The sequence below is a fragment of the Physella acuta genome, unplaced genomic scaffold (assembly GCF_028476545.2).
Source record: "Physella acuta isolate Inbredline_101_S28 unplaced genomic scaffold, ASM2847654v3 ptg001990l, whole genome shotgun sequence".
Taxonomy (NCBI): domain Eukaryota; kingdom Metazoa; phylum Mollusca; class Gastropoda; family Physidae; genus Physella; species Physella acuta.
The window spans coordinates 75,851-94,094 of NW_026733495.1; the positions used below are offsets into that span (position 1 = coordinate 75,851).

At 38.7% G+C, this 18,244-nt stretch overlaps 1 protein-coding gene and 1 long non-coding RNA gene across 3 annotated transcripts; one reads left to right on the top strand and one right to left on the bottom strand.

Moving 5' to 3' along the window:
* Positions 1-1,307: 1,307 nt before the first annotated feature.
* Positions 1,308-14,671, bottom strand: LOC131931541 (trypsin). 2 transcript variants are annotated; one of them, XM_059288374.1, is made up of 7 exons: positions 14,541-14,671; positions 9,459-9,538; positions 8,011-8,179; positions 6,578-6,711; positions 4,808-4,951; positions 2,874-3,034; positions 1,308-1,660 (listed from the first exon to the last, which is right to left on the bottom strand). In XM_059288374.1, exons 1-7 carry the CDS (start codon positions 14,621-14,623, stop codon positions 1,475-1,477), a joined length of 957 nt encoding a protein of 318 aa, XP_059144357.1. In that variant the 5' UTR covers positions 14,624-14,671; the 3' UTR covers positions 1,308-1,474. The 2 variants fall into 2 exon arrangements, with proteins under 2 accessions (XP_059144357.1, XP_059144358.1); XM_059288375.1 differs by lacking the exon at positions 14,541-14,671 and adding an exon at positions 14,207-14,262.
* Positions 9,815-12,943, top strand: LOC131931542 (uncharacterized). Its single transcript, XR_009384305.1, has 3 exons — positions 9,815-10,058; positions 11,293-11,454; positions 11,585-12,943. It is a non-coding gene; the product is annotated as an uncharacterized LOC131931542 (long non-coding RNA).
* Positions 14,672-18,244: the final 3,573 nt, after the last annotated feature.

The window sequence follows — 18,244 nt, forward strand, 5'->3', positions numbered from 1 at the left end:
GGGAACGCAATATTTTACGGGGATAAAAGTTTTCTAAGACTCTTAACAGAGAATCTTGATGATGGGAACTTAATAGCCTATTCAGAAGGAGCTTCAAGCAACATTGGAGTTTTATCTTTTATTGCTTTTTATTGCTATTTAGTGTTGTTTCTTATAGACTTTTTTTCTCTGGGGGGGGGGGGACACTTGAAATTTTCGGGGAGGGGGAGGCGGACTAAAATTTACGGGGGGGGGGGGGGTGCGGACACTGTTAAAAGTAGGCCTATACATATTCTATATAAATATATTTATTTTTATTTATTTATTTATTATTTATTTATATTTGTATATTCTATATAAATTCCATTTCGTTCAGAGGCCCCCCCCCCCCCCACCCCGGAGGATATGTCTTTAAGAAACACTGTATGGCATGTACTTATATTCGAAACGAGCTCAATTTTCAACCTGTGATTAAAGCACGCTGTGAGTTGACTGAACAAGGAAAGTTTGATGTTCCGCAGGCTCGTCATCTAGGCCTGCACTTTTAGTAAATAAAAATCTCGAAAACGAAATACAATAGGGCTGGTAAGTAGGTCACCAACCAGTTATATGACTCATGCAGGTTTTATTGAGCCGTAGAACTGGTTGGTGACCTACTTACCAGCCCTATTGATTGAATCAGTCAGGGGAACATTATGTTTATAACGATAGGGCACCTGGGAGTAGCCTATGTCCATACAAATTATTGTATTGAATATTATCACTAAGCTCATCTTCTCTAACATGTGCTGTAGCCGGCAGTAGATGAAGATAACGACGAAATTTTCTTGTATGCAAAGCGCAGAGAAGACAGTACCTTCAGAAAGGGAAGGGGGGGGGGGGGGTGCTGAACGCCCCGAATGACAGCAGTCCTAATTACGTCCCCCACTTCCTTCAGTCTGTACATCGATATTTTAATTTTTTTAAATGGGTATTATGTGTGATGAATAGTGTCAGAAATGGGACCTCCCCCCCCCCAAAAAAAAACAACAATCACCAACCCTCAGTAAAAAATAAACCTCAGTATGTCCATTGAAGAGCAGCAAAAATGAGCATGCTACAAAGCTTTTCTTTTTCCTTTAGAAAGAAAACTTTAAAATTCGAACAAACAAAAACAACTGTTTTCTTTATATATATATATATATATATATATATATATATATATATATATATATATATATATATATATATATATATATAATTTAGTTTGAGTAATATAAGTACTGTCTATGATTCTTTTTGCAAAACATTCTCAAGATTATTTCACAGACATGTAAATATGATTTAAAAACTTTCTAGTATGCCAACTTTTGTTTTATTAAAAATATAATTGAATTAAATTAGCCAAACAAAAAAAATAATAATAAACCTCATGCTTTTATTATATAAAAAAATACAAAACCAAAACAGTAAACTTAAAAATGTGACACAAACATTTAGTTCGTTCCCACGTGACTTAAAGTGTCAGACAGCTGTTCCAGCTACTGATGCAGGAATCGATCCACGGCTGATACGTCGGTATATCCGATACCAGGATGGGCGGGGTTTGGCCTACTTCCGTGTTGCAGTTGTGTTCACCGATTACTCCGCGAAGGACAGATTTTCCGTTTCTTTGACAGCTGACGAGTCCGCCCCAGTCAAACTGTATTCAAGAATGAAAGTAGATGGTTATTAAATCATCCAAAAAGTGACCTCACCCCGACATTAAAATTAGCCTTAGGGTCATCTGTAAATGACGTCACGCTTTTTTGACGATTTTGTTTACCTCCCCCACCCCTCCACCACACATTGTCATAGAAAGCCAGACACCCCCCCCCCTTAAAATAACGTCACACCTCAGCCTTCAGCCCACCCCTCCCATTTGCAGATGATTTTTTTTTTAAATTATCGATTTTGTTTTCTAAAATATTGACTAAACTCGGTCGGCATAAAGTATTTTAATCAATTTCTATTGCAATTTATTAAAAGAATTTTCGAAAACGCGAAATAAGGGCTAAAATTCATTTTCTAACATCACGTTTTAAAATGCAAAAGTGTGACGTTACATTATCAGACCCTCTCCCTCAACACACATTGTTACAAAACTACAGACCCTCCCCTACGAGTGTGGCGTCATTTATAGACAACCCCCCAATTGGCCTTTGACGGAATGATCTCCATCAGAGTTTCTACCCGAAAAACGTCTATCGCCCCCCCCCCCCCTTCCACCGAACAAAATAGCATGTATATAGAAAAAATAGACTTTCACCAGTGTCCAACTCAACGGAAAATTTTGCTCAGCCCCCGAAAATTTCAAGTCTCCCCCCCCCCCCCCCACAATAGAGAAAAAAATAGTCTGAAAGAAACTGATCTTTAATCGCCGATACTGTAGTAGTTTAAATTATCTCCAACACTAAACGCTTCAAATAATTTGTTTTAAAAAGGTACCTTATTATTCTGAGGCGTAGCTAGGCGGGGGCGGGGGGGGGGGGCCTAACCGGGTGACACCTTTTAGGGGTTGATACCAAGGCGAAAATTGCAAATTATATACAAGAAAAATGCGCTTTTGCAGTTCAGTTAATTATTAATTTGATTTAAAAAGCATTTTTAAGTACAAAATGACGATGTATGGTGGGGGGGGGGGGGGGGGGGGGGGGGCGCACACACGATGACGTGAATTTGCCATAGAGAAACCATCCAGCTGTATTAATATTATTAATAACCACATTGTTAATGTTATAATTAAATGTGACACCAACTGCAAAATTTATAGGAAAAAAAAAAGGTTTTGTCAAGTATTTTCAATAAAAAAAACCAGTCAACCCCAACCTAGCGACGCCGTTGTTATTATTTTCATATCCCTACAGCCAACTTACGAAACAAGCTTTGGTGTTTGGGTTTGACGGCTCCGCCAGCAGGGTCCCCGTGGGGGGACCACGCCGCAATAGTTGATATGAGAGCATGTTGGTGAGGAAATTCCCAAGCACGGTGATGTTGGCGTAGCGGGGAAGCCTGGAGTTTGTTGGCTTGCTGTTTTCTGGGGAGAGTTTCAAATGGTTTGGTAAGAAAAACTGTTTTCATACAAGCGGAATTAAATTAGTATCATAAATAAAATTGTATACAAGTAGAATTCAATTAGTATGATAAATAAAATTTGTAGGCCTACACAAGTAGAATTAAATTAGTATCATAAATACAATTGTATACAAGTAGAATTCAATTAGTATGATAAATAAAATTTGTAGGCCTACACAAGTAGAATTAAATTAGTATCATAAATACAATTTGCACATGAGCAGAATAAAATTAATATCATAAATAAAATTTGTATACAAGCAAAATTAAATTAGTATCATAAATGAAAATTGTGTATGAACGGTCTAGCGGTTAAGACTTAGACTGCTAACCCGTAGGTCTCGAGTTCGAAACCTTGTTCAAATCCTTAGAATAGGGGTTCCCAACCTTTTTTTATTCTATAGCACATTCTAAAATATCGGTAGGGTGGCGGGCACCACATATTTTAATTATTTTAAATCGACAAACTCCTTTCAGGGGCGTAGCGACCCTTCCCGTCATCCGGGGACAAAACTTTCGATTTGCACACCCCCCCCCCCCCTCAAACTTTTGATTTGCACCCCCCCCCCCCCTCAAATTTTAGATTTGCATCCCCCCTCAAACTTTTGATTTCCATCCCTTTCAACCTTTCAATAATGTTTATGAAAAAAAATCCTGTCTCTGTCGAATAGTGAGAGGCGGGCACATACGAATCGTTCGGCGGGCGCCATGGCGCCCGCGGGCACGGGGTTGGGAACCCCTGCCTTAGAAACTACCTGAGTCCACCCAGCTCTGATGGGTGCATATTTCACGTTAGGGAAAGTAAAGGTGGCTGGGCATAGTGCTGACAACTTTGTCCCTTCAAATGCCGATGTCACAGAAACAGGTGAACTCTACTTTCCTTCCCCCGTAGACCGTCATGTTTTCGAAGGGGAACTTCACTTTTACTTTTACAAGTAGAATTAAATTAGTATCATAAATAAAAATTGTATACAGGCAGAATTAAATTTACAAAACAACAATACGTCACCAAACCTACTAACATACAAAAGGTCACCTAGCAACTCGCCAACATAAGATCACCAAACAACATCCAAAATGTCACCTAACAACTCACATACAAAAGGTCACATACCAACTCACCAGCATCAATTCACCAAAACAACTCACAGCATAAGGTCACCTTAACAACTCATTATGCAAAAGGTCACCCAAACAACTCACATGCAAAATGTCACATATCAACTCACCAGCATCAATTCACCAACAAAAACTCACCAGCATGAGGTTACCAAACAACTCACATGCAAAAGGTCACCTAACAACTTACATATATTAAGTCACCAAAACAACTCACTTAGCAAAAGGTCACCAAACAACTCAGCAGCATAAGGTCACCAAAACAAATCACCTGCATACGGTCACCAAAACAGCACATGCAAAAGGTCACCAAATTAACTCACATGCAAAAAGTCACCAAAACAACTCACATGCAAAAGGTCACCAAAACAACTCGCATGCAAAAAGGTCACCTAACAACTCACATGCAAAAGGTCACCAAAACAACTCACCAGCATAAGGTCACCAAACAACGCACATGCAAAAGGTCACCAAAACAACTCACATGCAAAAGGTCACCTAACAACTTACCAGCAAAAGGTCAGCAAAACAGCTCACATGCAAAAGGTCACCAAAACAACGCATGCAAAAGGTCACCAAACAACTCACATGCATAAGGTCACCAAAAACAACTCACCTGCATAAGGTCCCCAACCAACCATCACACATGTCTTATCCACGTCATTGCAGGCAGCAGGGTCAGCCTCCATCTTAACGGCTGGCTGCACACAGTCACTCAACCGTGCAGGGGTAACCAGGCGCACCAGACCAACGTTGTTATCTAAAGGGACGAAAATAAACCATATAAAGGGAAATCACTATTGTTAATTTAAGTGGAGAAAATAAATATAAAAGGGAAATCACTATCGTTAATTTAAGTGGAGAAAATAAATATAAAGGGAAATCACTATTGTTAATTTAAGTGGAGAAAAAAAGGGAAATCACTATTGTTAATTTAAGTGCAGAAAAAAATATAAAGGAAAATCACTATTATTAATTTAAGTGGAGAAAATAAATATAAAGGAACGACAATAAACAACTACCATCCATATAAAGTATAAAGGGAAATCACTATTGTTAATTTAAGTGGAGAAAATAAATATAAAGGGAAATCACTATTGTTAATTTAAGTAGAGAAAATAAATATAAAGGGAAATCACTATTGTTAATTTAAGTAGAGAAAATAAATATAAAGGGAAATCACTATTGTTAATTTAAGTAGAGAAAATAAATATAAAGGGAAATCACTATTGTTAATTTAAGTAGAGAAAATAAATATAAAGGGAAATCACTATTGTTAATTTAAGCGGAGAAAATAAATATAAAGGGAAATCACTATTGTTAATTTAAGCGGAGAAAATAAATATAAAAGGGAAATCACTATTGTTAATTTAAGTGGAGGAAGTTGTCTGATACGCAAACATGGCGAGTACTTCGCTTTGAAAACAATGTGTAGTAAAGGATATCAAATGCAGGGGGGAAGGGGGGGGGGGGGTGTCGGCTTGGTTGGGCCGGGCTGGTAAAGCTCATGGTTGCTAAACCGGAAAGTCATGAGTTCGAACCCCCTGGATCGATAGCTGGGGACAGCAATCCATCGAGGAGAGAAAACTCCAAATCAAGCAACTGCTGCCTTGTAGTTTGTTCTTGGACAAAGGAAGCAAATTCAAAAAGAAAATCAGGCGGAGATCAGAGTCAACGGCCTATTCGACGTATATAAATTTGTCATGTAATAGTTAATTGTGTTAAAGGAAATACCGTCTAACATAATTAAGAAGGAATACAAAAAAACTGCAGGGGATTTCCTTCAACACAAATAGGCCTAATCATTAGGTGTCAACATGTTATGCCTCGTTCGTATCCATATGGCCCGTTGATTCCGACTTCTGTTTTCTTTCTGCATTTGCTGCCATAGCCTTTGTCTACCCAGGACCAATCTACAATGCAGCAGTTTGATTTTGGAGGGTTTCTTCCCTCCTAGAAGTGTTGCTGTCCTCAGCTAAAGAGCCTCACGTGCCCTATGGCTCGAACTCAGGACTTAACCGTTTATGAACCATGAGCTATCTTTGCCACACACGCCGATCTTCTTCTTCTTCTTCGTTCTTAATTCTAGTGGTGTTAACAAATTTTATGCGCCATATAGGCCGTTGACTCCGATTTCAGTCTCCTTTTCTTTTTGGATTTGCTTCCATAGCCTTTGTCCAACCAAGGACAAACTACAAGGCAGCAGTTGTTTAATTTTAGAGTTTTCTTCCCTAGAAGAGTTGCTGTCCCCAGCTATCAAGCCTGATCTGCTAGGGGTTCGAACTCTAAACTTTTCTTTTCAGCAACCATGGGCTTTACCAACTCGACCACGCCGACTCCACACGCCAACCCAAAACAGTAATAAACCTAAAAATAGCCTACTCACCCAAAGTGCTGTCGTTGTACATCCTGTGGACCTTGACACTGTCTATGTCAATGACCTGCTCGTCCCTGTCGGTCATGAACATGTCCCTCTCCCCGACGATGGCCTTGATGGGGATATCCTTGAGAGCCAGGAACCTGCAAGCAGAGAGAACGTGAGTACCTCACTGTGTGTTGGCGCAAACCAGCCCACTACACTCAACTGATTGAAATTATTATTCATAAATTATTCCACGTGTTTTTTTTGGCCAATCCCCCTTACCCCCCCCCCCCCCCCAATCACACCAAATCGTCACAAAAATTAGACTTTCCCTCTTCTATAAGCACGTCATACTTCAACCCCCCCCCCCCCCCACCCCGAGTTTTGGGGGATATGGGAGCAGGCCTCCTCTCCCCGGGTTAAACTTTAAAAAATTGTGTAGAAAAATATATACTTTAGCCCATGTTCGACCTTATTTCTCATAACTTATAATTATCGCAACCACACCCACGTACGTATCTTGATTAAAAAAAACTTATTGAAAGACGCAGTAATCTAAAGCCACCACATCAAAAATTACTTACTGGAAGTCTGAAAGACACAGTAACTTTAAGCCACCTCATCAAAAAACTTACTGGAAGATGCAGTAATCTAAAGCCACCCGACCGAAAATTACTTACTGGTAGACGCAGTAATCTAAAGCCACCTCATAAAAAAAAACTTACTGGAAGACGCAGTAATCTAAAGCCACCAGATTAAAAAATTACTTACTGGTAGACGCAGTAATCTAAAGCCACTAGATCAAAAATTACTTAAAGCTACCCAACCAAAAAACTTACTGGAAGATGCAGTAATCTAAAGCCAACAGATAAAAAATTACTTACTGGTAGACGCAGTAATCTAAAGCCACTAGATAAAAAAACTTACTGGTAGACGCAGTAATCTAAAGCCACCACATCAAAAATTACTTACTGGAAGTCTGAAAGACACAGTAACTTTAAGCCACCTCATCAAAAAACTTACTGGAAGATGCAGTAATCTAAAGCCACCCGACCGAAAATTACTTACTGGTAGACGCAGTAATCTAAAGCCACCTCATAAAAAAAAACTTACTGGAAGACGCAGTAATCTAAAGCCACCAGATTAAAAAATTACTTACTGGTAGACGCAGTAATCTAAAGCCACTAGATCAAAAATTACTTAAAGCTACCCAACCAAAAAACTTACTGGAAGATGCAGTAATCTAAAGCCAACAGATAAAAAATTACTTACTGGTAGACGCAGTAATCTAAAGCCACTAGATAAAAAAACTTACTGGTAGACGCAATAATCTAAAACCACCAGACCAAAAATTACTTACTGGACGTCTGAAATACGCAGTAATCTTTGGCCACCTCATCAGAAAAACTTACTGGAAGATGCAGTAATCTAAAACTACCAATTCAAAAATTACTTACTGGTAGACGCAGTAAGCCGAGGTCACCAAGATGGTGTCAGTCAGCATGACGGCCGAGCAGAAGGTGACGGGGCCGGTGGGGGAGGTAAACTGCAGCGCCACCATGGCGTTGTAGGGCGACTTGCACCTGTCGACGACCTCTGTCCCTCCGATGACGCGGGGTGTCAATCCTATATAGAGAAGGTTAATTAATTAATTAAGACAGTTTACTTTTTTTTAAAGTTATTTCAGCATCATCCTTTCTCGTTCGTGCCCAAGACACAAGGGGAAGATGAAGGGGGTTTATCTGAATCAATGACCTCTTGAAACTAGTGTTGTTCCACCCAGCTCTGATGGGTACCTAACTGACGTTAGGTCACTCAAGTTAGGTCACTGACGTGACATGCAGGTCTCTGACGTGTCAGGCAGCTGTTTGACGTGACATGCAAGTCCACCCAGCTATGATGGGTACCTGACTCACGTTAGGGAAAATAAAGGCGGCTGGGCATCGCGCTGACCACACTATTCCCGCATATGCCGAAATCACATAAACATTTTGAACTCAACTTCACTTGTCCAATGGATCGTCAGGTTCAAAAAGGAACTTGACTTTTTCTTTTAGGTATTTTCACTTCACAGCCTACACTCACGTACAAACTCAATCAGACAACCATGGACCGTCAGGTTCGAAAAGGGAACTTGAAAAGAAACTCCCTATTCCATAACGTTTTTGTACTTAGATTTTCATCTACATTTTGAGACAAGATCACATTAATAATTTCAGCACCTTTGATTTCGGCCTTACGATAGAACAACTTTGTTTACCTCGCACCCAACCACCCTTCAAACTTTTTACCTCCCATCATCTCCCCTCCGACCCTATTAACCCCACCCACCCTCCCATCCATTCTTCTTCATACCATTTCACCTCCCATCCCAGTCCCGTCCCGTCTCACTCATCCACACTCCCACCTTATTACCATCTCCCCCCAATTCTCCCCTCTCCCGGTCTCTTTCCCTCTCCTCCTCCCATCCATTCTTCTTCATACCATTTCACCTCCCATCCCCGCCCCGTCTCACCAATGAACCCTCCCACTTTATTACCATCTCCCCTCCCATTCTCCCCCTCTCCCGGTCTCTTTCCCTCTCCTCCTACCATCCACCTTGAAGTAAAAAAGATTTCTCTTAAGACCTAACGAAGCGGAGTTCATATGTTTCTTGACCTCTGCATATAAAGGGATGATGTGATCAGTACTATGCCCAGCCGCCTTTGCTTTCCCTAACATGAGTTAGGTACCCATCTGATTTGGGTGGACTCAGGGACGTTCCACTAGCTTGAACCCGGATTCGAACTCGAAGCTATTGGGTTAGAAGTCTAGCGCTCCGCTGCTAGGCCACGGCGTCCCATCCTCGTTAGTACCTCTCATAATTCCCACTCTCCACCCTGGAACAAAACCCACTATAACTTACTTGATTGAAGTCTCATTCCACTGACCGTCACACAAAGGCACAGGGCCAAAAGTGGACACAGGACAGATGCTGATCTCATGCTAAACAAATGGAATATTCAGGAATATTAAACTTCATTTTTGACGTCTATAACATTATTTATTAATAAAAGACTATTCAGTCTTCTTGGAATAGTTTTTTAGTTGTTTTTTTTTTTTCAAAATAATTTTATTTATTTTGTAATAGAATGTAGTCAATACAAAATATTGTTTTCAAAAGATGCTACTGTTGAAAAAAAATACCATCTTGACATTTTCTTGGGAATAAAAATTAAGAACTCTAGAGTAAAAATCAAATTTTAAGTAGCGAGTTGCGCAGCTTGCGCCGTGACCTTTGTTGCCATGGTAATCATGGCTGTACCTTGAACCTAAATTCCATGTTTCCGGTTGCCCATTGGTAATTAAGGCCATGTCGCTTAAGGCGAAACCACAGCACACCTGATCTACGCATGACACAGTGCGCATCTTTGTTTTAACCTCAAGAGGATTTAGATTCAAAACCTATTTTAATTTTTGGATCTCGTTTATTAGCTTACAGAGGAGCAATGTGCTGAAATATAAGGTAAGAATCTATAAATAATAAGGTACTTAATATTTACATTGACATGCCCAAATGTTGACTAGACTAATAATTGGGTCTTCTAAAATTAACCTATATTTTAAAATTACGATTTCAATGGTCCGCAAGCCTAGGAAGGCTCACCGCGATAGAGCCTTAATTTCGCGCCAAATTTCCTGTGATTCTTACATTATTAAAATATCGCATTACTTGATTACTATTAGTATTACTATAGGCCTACTAATATTAATAATTTAGTTTAAGTAGCCTACATTACTGTAACATTACATTTACTAAATTATTACGGTTGATTAGGACAATAAGCCATTAGGTCTAGATCTAGACTTTACATTAATTTAATTTTAAGATTTTTACACAAGTTGACTTAAATTTTGATCTCTAGATTTCTAGACTCTAGAAAATAGAAAATTTAGACTCTAGTATTAAGTATAGATATCTAGTAGTAAATAGGCCTAGAATAGATCTAGATGATATTATTAATAAGATAGATAGCCTAATAGATTCTGGATTTAGAAAAACGAATCCAGATTACTAGCTCTATTGAGTATTGATCTATAGTCTATAGTATAGTAACTAGATCTAGTAAAAAATAATCTAGCTTTAGGCCTAGATCTAGTTTAATTCTAGATCTAATTTAATCTTAAATCTATAATCTATAGGCTAATAGTAATACAATAGTATAGGGCCTACACTAATCTAGATTCTAGTAAGAAATAAAAGGTACTAGTTAATTTTGATATAGATCTAGATCTAGAATCTAGATAAGTTAATTAATTATATAATTATATAGTTATATAGGCCTAAGTGTTCATCTAATTCTGCATTAAGTATTAAGTAGGACTAGGCCTATATCAATTCATTAATTAGCCTATTTATTTTAATTCAGTACATTTAGTAGATGAACACAATCATTTAATCATTATGTTTGATTAGGTCATACAAGTACTAGTCTAGATCTAGATTCTAATCTAGATCTTGTAAAAATAGTGAGACATTGTTAAATGGTTAAGAATAGATTTAGACTAGTGCAGGTATAATTCTCCATCAAGTAGGCCTATATATTTAAATTAATGTAGGCCTATGTATATATCCATAATTAGGCCTATTAAGGACAATTTTAGTACTTGATAATTTTATTAATATTAATTTAATTCTAGAATTGTGTGCCTAGAACTTGGGTCAGTTTGTTTTCTTTGTACATCTTATTTGCTTATAGGCAAGACCAACAAGGTGTAAGAAGGATTGCTAATGTAATCAGAAACTTGATGGCTGATATAAAGCGGCTGAGGAGAACAGGCTTGTGACTGGGAATAGGTTGGTGGAACTTGTGTACAGCCCTTTCTATGTTCAACCCATGTCTCAGGTGGAAGTACATTCAGTAAGTATGGAGACTGAATGTATTTCTAATGTTTATATTTATTTTATATAGTTTGCAATATGTTGTGCTAGATATATATTTTGTGAAATGGTCTGCTAAATTCTAATTCCATTTGCCCTTCTCTTTTCAGGTAGTTTTCATGGAGATCCAGCTTTATTTAAGGCTCATCTTAAAGAGAATGATGTGGCTGCTGGGACATAACTAAAATCTACATTCAACTGCTTGCAGATCTCAAGAAGCCTGGGGTTCTCATGCAGCGCCGCAAGCACTCAGGCTGATTGGGAAGTTAATTTCTGGTCCTTCGATAAAGCTCAGTTACAAGAACGCAATGTGGCGATCAAATGTATTCTGTTTCTTAAAGTCATGGAAGCGTTGTTGACTTCTACTGAGCCTTTCTTGGTGCGACAGCTGGAGAGGTATCTGATGGGAAATCTGATTGGTGTCTAGCTGACTCATAAGTGGGAGCAAGGTGATCAAGGTGTGTCGCAATACAGTGGAAGGACTATTAAAAGACTGCCAGCAACAAAACAAAAGTCAGCTCTTTACACCATAAGCTACTGGGCAGAGGATAAGGATAATGCTGAGGATTTCAGTCATCGGGCAGAATCACTGGTGGTTGACTTTATAGGAATCTTGTTTTTCTTTCTGAATAATAGCTAATCAGAATTTCAGAGTACTTCTTTCATTTTTAGTATAAAAATGAACTTTATTTTTTAAACATTAGTGTTTTTGTAAATTGTTACTGAAAAAATGATTGCTGTGAATTGTAAACTTATTTTGAAAACTAATACTAACAATGTTTATAATTAAGTTTAGTGTTCATAGTGTAAAAAAAAATTACATTTTAATTAATTACTTAACTTATTTTTCAGGGTAATTGAAATCAGCTAGATAATCCTAGAATCAGTAGTCAATGTGCTTCTTTTCCTTAGATGTGCTAATTGTATCTAAAGATTAATTATAATTGATACTTAAATTGTTTTAACACTAAAGAGACTAAAGTGGTCCAAGAAATTTTTCGTCACCTATTTTTTTTCCAGCATACATTCAATAAATGGGTTAGATCTAGATCTACTAGTAATTATACTTTAAACCAATATTTTAATGTTTATTCCTCGATAATTAATGCTACTTTTCTTCTTAAGAGGGATCATATTGAGAAGAGGCTAATTTCTTGATTATGTAACTGTTTTACAGTACTGTGTTGATCGTAGATTATACAAGGGCTAAATTTAGGTTGTCACTATGTAATTTATTTCTTTGCTCTTATAAACATATTTTTAAATTATTGCAAAAAATCTTTTTTTTACTTTGCCATTCTCCTAAATGTTTCTATTTTATTAGACAAAATTAAAATTCATGTGGTAATCTGATTACTGTATTTTAATGATTTATATTTCTTTTAGCAAACATTGAAATGTCAGTATGCATAGTTCAGTAGTAATAAACACTGGTACACACTTTGACAGCTATTTTCTTTTTATTTTGATCTATAATTTTATTATGGCCTCCTGATATAGACACTGAATATCAAGGGGGGGGGGGGGGGGGGTTGAGAAGGTATCGTAAAGGCAACCAGTTGCTACTTCCATTTTCCATGTGGTGTGTGTGCAGGTCTACTCTACTTCATCTACCCAAGTAATATCGTTATTACAATTACATTAAAGAACTTGTGAAGTAATATGTGCTTATGCATTTCTATTATATAATAGTATTAACAGTATTAAATATTAATAAATCGATTTACAATAACTAGATCTAGTTTATTTTAAACCTACATTAATTTTTTTTACACGGAGTAATAAGTCAATAATAAAAAATGAATCATGAATGGCATTAAATTACTCAGTCAATCATATCCAGTCCAGTATAACTTAGGCTTTAAGCTTGATTATAATTTTTTAGTTTTAAAAAAATGCGAATCCCGGATGATGCAACAAAATTATAATTTTTTAATTTTTCGAAAAATGCGAATCCGTGATGATGCAATGAAAAAACCATCGGTGCCAACTTTTTTTCTTGCGTAACATAGACTTGAATTACGAAGGTCTAAGCTGTTTAAGCCACGCCCACAAATTTTTAAAAGGCCATATCTTAGCTCCTAATTAAGCTAGAGACACAAAATTGGTATCAATGTGTAGGGAAAAAAATCCTGTTTGTTTGTGGTATAATTTTACTCGAAATTAGTGGAGTTTAAAAATTACGAGCAACAGCCTATTTTAAGCCTTTGGAAAAATAACGTATAGTGACAATCTCAATTCTTAAAAAAAAATCTTGTGTGTATTATCAACTCAAAAAACAAACAAACACAAGTCCTGATATTATTGTTGCTTGTTTTACCTACAAAAACAAAGACAACGAAACAATTCAGACTTACTTGATGTGTCAGTCATGTTGCATTTCTAACCAAACAAAATAAAGTCAACGAAAGAAAACAAAGACTTACCAACGAAAACAAGACAACGAAACAATAGTCTTATTTGATGTTTCTGTTTTGTTTGACCAACGAAAACTAAGTTAACGAAAGAAAATAAAGCCTAGCTTAATGAGTCTGTGATGTTGCCTATCTGACCGAAAAATTCAGCGAAAGAAAACAAAGACTTTTTTGATGTGTCTGTGGTGTTACTTATCTAACCAACAAAAACGAAATCAACAAAAGAAAAAAAAACAAAGTCTTACTTGATGTGTCTATAATGTTTCTTATCTAACCAACAAAAACGAAATCAACAAAAGAAAAAAAACAAAGTCTTACTTGATGTGTCTGTGATGTTTCTTATCTAACCAACGAAAACGAAATCAACAAAAGAAAAAGTCTTACTTGATGTGTCGGTGATGTTGCTTATCTAACCAACGAAAACGAAATCAACAAAAGAAAAAAACAGAGTCTTACTGGATGTGTCTGTGACGTTGCTTATCTAACCAACGAAAACAAGACAACGAAAAAAAAGTCTTACTTGATGTGTCTGTAATGTTGCTTATCTAAACAACGAAAACAAGACAACGAAAAAAAAAGTCTTACTTGATGTGTCTGTAATGTTGCTTATCTAACCAACGAAAACAAGACAACGAAAAAAAATAAGTCTTACTTGATGTTTCTGTGATGTTGCTGGTCTGCCAAAACGAAAACAAAGAATGTCTTGAGACAAGAAACGATGCGGCACCTGGACATAGACTCTCGGCCCCTCCCACAGAGATTTAATGGGAAAATTGTACAGGATAAGCGTACAGGGATAGCGTACCCAAAGTAACGAATTTATCAAAATACTTTAATCTGCCAAATGAAATAGAATGTATCTGTTTCAGTGCCCACTGCATATAAGTCAGTCACGTACAGAGTTTCTTTCAGGACGTCACTCCCCCCCCCCCTCCCCGACGAAATAGAAAAAAAAAGGTTATTTAACCAGTGGTCCCCCTCCCTTCGGAAAATTAAGTATGTTCCCTCCGAAAGATTCAAGAGCTCTTGGAACTTGAAGGCGCACGGCAGGGAAGCAGCTAACAAAGGCAGGGCTTTTATGGGGGACTGCCAGGAAAATTGCTGGAGACAGACACAAGTTTGAGGGAGCTTTCTGTGGTGGCCCAATGTGTCTTAGGCACAAAGGGGAAAAGATGATGACGAGGGTCGTCCTTAGGTCAACGTGATCGGGTCGGTAAAGCTCATGATTGGTAAAACGAAAGGTCTCGAGTTCGAACCCCCGGGTAGATGAGACTCAATCGCTGGGGACATCAGCTCATCCAAGAGAAAAAACACCAGATTCACAGAACTTTTGCCTTGTAGTTTGTTCTTGGATGGAGTAGGGCTATGGAAGCAAATCCTAAAAAGGAAAGCAGACTGAAATTATAGCAGTGTTTCTTCCAGAATTTTTTTTATCTCGGGGGGGGGGGAGGGGGGAGGAAGGGGCACTTGATGTTTGGGGATGTGGGGGGGGGGGATGACACTGGTAAAAGTATATGTTTTCTATAAAAATTCCATTTCGTTCGGGGGGGGGGGGGGGCAGACTTTCTCCGGGGGGTTGGGGGCTAGCCCCAAGAAGAGATGTTTGGAAACCCTGAATTGGAGTCAACGGATAAAAATTAAAAAAAATCACACACTGGTTATTACGCTACTAGCTACGAAATAAATAACAACCAAACATTCGTTAGTTTGTAAGTTTTTATTCAACAAATTTCCAGTTTCTTTTATAATTCTGGGTACGTTTTCATCCGACTTGGACTTCGCGCATGTGCAAACAATCGCGCCTCAAGTGCAAACACGGATGTTCACACACACTCACCGGCGCATAGAAAATGGCGGCGCTTTGTTTACCTACGTCACCACCGCCATTGAATGATCTCCCCTTTCCTTCGTGACACCATCTTTCTGGTAGAAGGATATTTACCCGAATTAGACATTCGTAGCCTTGTTCTCGGCAGTTTAAAAGATTACATGGAATTAAAGTTAAAATAAAACGAGAGTACAATTTTTTAAGTGGGAAGGGGGGGGGGGGGAGGGGCGCGGAAGGGGGGGGGGAGGAGGGAGGTCAACAGTTTTACAAGGATAGCTCTTCATTAGTTCAGTTACTTCATAGTGTTGTAGGCAATAGCCTAAGATATGGGGTCATCCATAAATGACGTCACGCTTTTTTGGACGATTTTTACCTCCCCCCTCCCCTCTGTCACACGTCGTCCAAAAAAGCAAGACCCCCCCCCCCCATAAAATGACGTCACACCTCAGCCGACACCCCCCCCCCTCTCAAAATTGTTTTGAATTTTTCTTAAAACATCGTTATTTTTCCAAAATCATATCATAACTCTGTCAACATAGAGTATTTATTTGATCAATTCCTATTACAATTGATTAAAACCGTTTTCTAAAACGCGAAATAACGGCAAAAACTCGTTTTCTAACATTGCTTTTTTATAATGCAAAAAAAGTGTCGTCACACCATCTGAACCCCCTCCCCCTCATCACACACCGTCACAAAATTACGGACCCCCCCCCCTTCCTCCTACGAGTGTGACGTCATTTATTGACGACCCCTATGCACATATTTGAAGAAAATTGTACCGTAAAGCACGATTTATCCCATGTGTTGACCCTTAGCGATGTGTGTATAGAAATTACATTACTCACTAGTGCCTGAATTAGGAATAAATGCCCCTCCATCTGACCCCCCAAAATATATGGTCGGGATTCCATTTATACGTCAAACACACACACACATACACAGACATACACACACACCACACACACACATACCATTCACACATACACACATACACACCACACACACATACACACACATACACATACACATACACACACACACACACATACCACTCGCACGTGAGCACAGACGAATGATATCAATAGCCCGCATTGGGACTACACAGCATGGATGAAAAGTATTGGTTAAGTTCCCCTATCCAAACCTGACGGTCTATGGGGCAAGTGAAGTAGAGTTCACCTGTTTCTGTGACCTCGGCATATGAAGAGATAGTGTGGTCAGCACTATGCCCCTCCGCCTTTACTTTCCCTAACGTGAGTTAGGTACCCATCAGAGCTGGGTGGACTCAGGGACGGTCTACTGACTAAGAACCCGGATTCAAACTCGAGACTTTTGTGTTAGCAGTCTAGCGCTCGAGCGCTAGGCGACGCCGTCCCATTGAAAAGCATTACACCGAGACCAATTAGAAGAAGCAAATAAATTATGCCATGCCCACAACCTTATCCCATAATCTGGTAAAAGTAGAAAAAAGAAATATTCTCTATGCTCAAAGCAAACAATTAAAAACAGGATGTATAACTTATATGACATATGGGAAGGGGGGATCCATTTATGACGTCAACATGGAGAAGGAGGGGAGTGGGGGGGGGTAAGGTAAAAATCGACTTGTGTTGACTGGAGAGAGTGGAGGGGGGGGGGGAGGAGGTTCGGTCCATGGACGCCCACTTGTAAAATTTAACATCGAAATACATACTGGGGTTATCCTTAAACGACGTCACGTTGTTTTAACGTCACGAAAAGCCAGAACCCCCATTCCCTAAAATGACGTCACACCTTAGTCTTCCACCCACCCTTCAATATTGATTTTTTTTCAACAATTTATTTCTAAAATATTTACTGAGCTCGGTCTACATCGAGTATTTGAATCGGTTTTTATTACATTTTACAAAAAAGTGAATCTTTTTATGGCTAAAACTCAGTTTCTAATATTATTGGAAAAGTTTCGTCAAAATTTCTGAACCCCATCTTATATTGTCACGATTTGGCAAGCAACGTTCTCTACACGGCAGAGGCGTAGCAACCCTTCCCGGCGCCCGGGGAAAACTTTTAATTTTCGATTTGCACTCCCCTCAAACTTACGATTTGCACCCCCCCCTCTCAAATTTCGATTAGCACATCCCCCCTCATATATTTTTTATATTTATAAATCAGCTAAAATGAGATTTTAATTTGTTTTTCCAACCCGTTTTGGCGCCCCCTAAGGTCGGCGCCCGGGGACATATGTACCCCCTGCCCCCCCCCCCCCCCTTCGCTACGCCTCTGCTACACGGAGAAAAAGCTGACGTGCAACGTGTATTTTGTGCGCGCGTTGTTCTAAAATTCATGTACATGGATATATGTGTTTAACAAAATGACTGCGCGGCAAGTTTAAAACTACTGAGGGAACACTGTCGGCAAGACAGTTTTTAATCTCTCTATGCTCCGATTTCAGCATGCTTTTGAATTTTTGGATTTGCTTCCATAGCCTTTGTCCGTCCAAGAACAAAACTGCAAGGCAGCAGTTGTTTGATTTTAGGACGTCAATC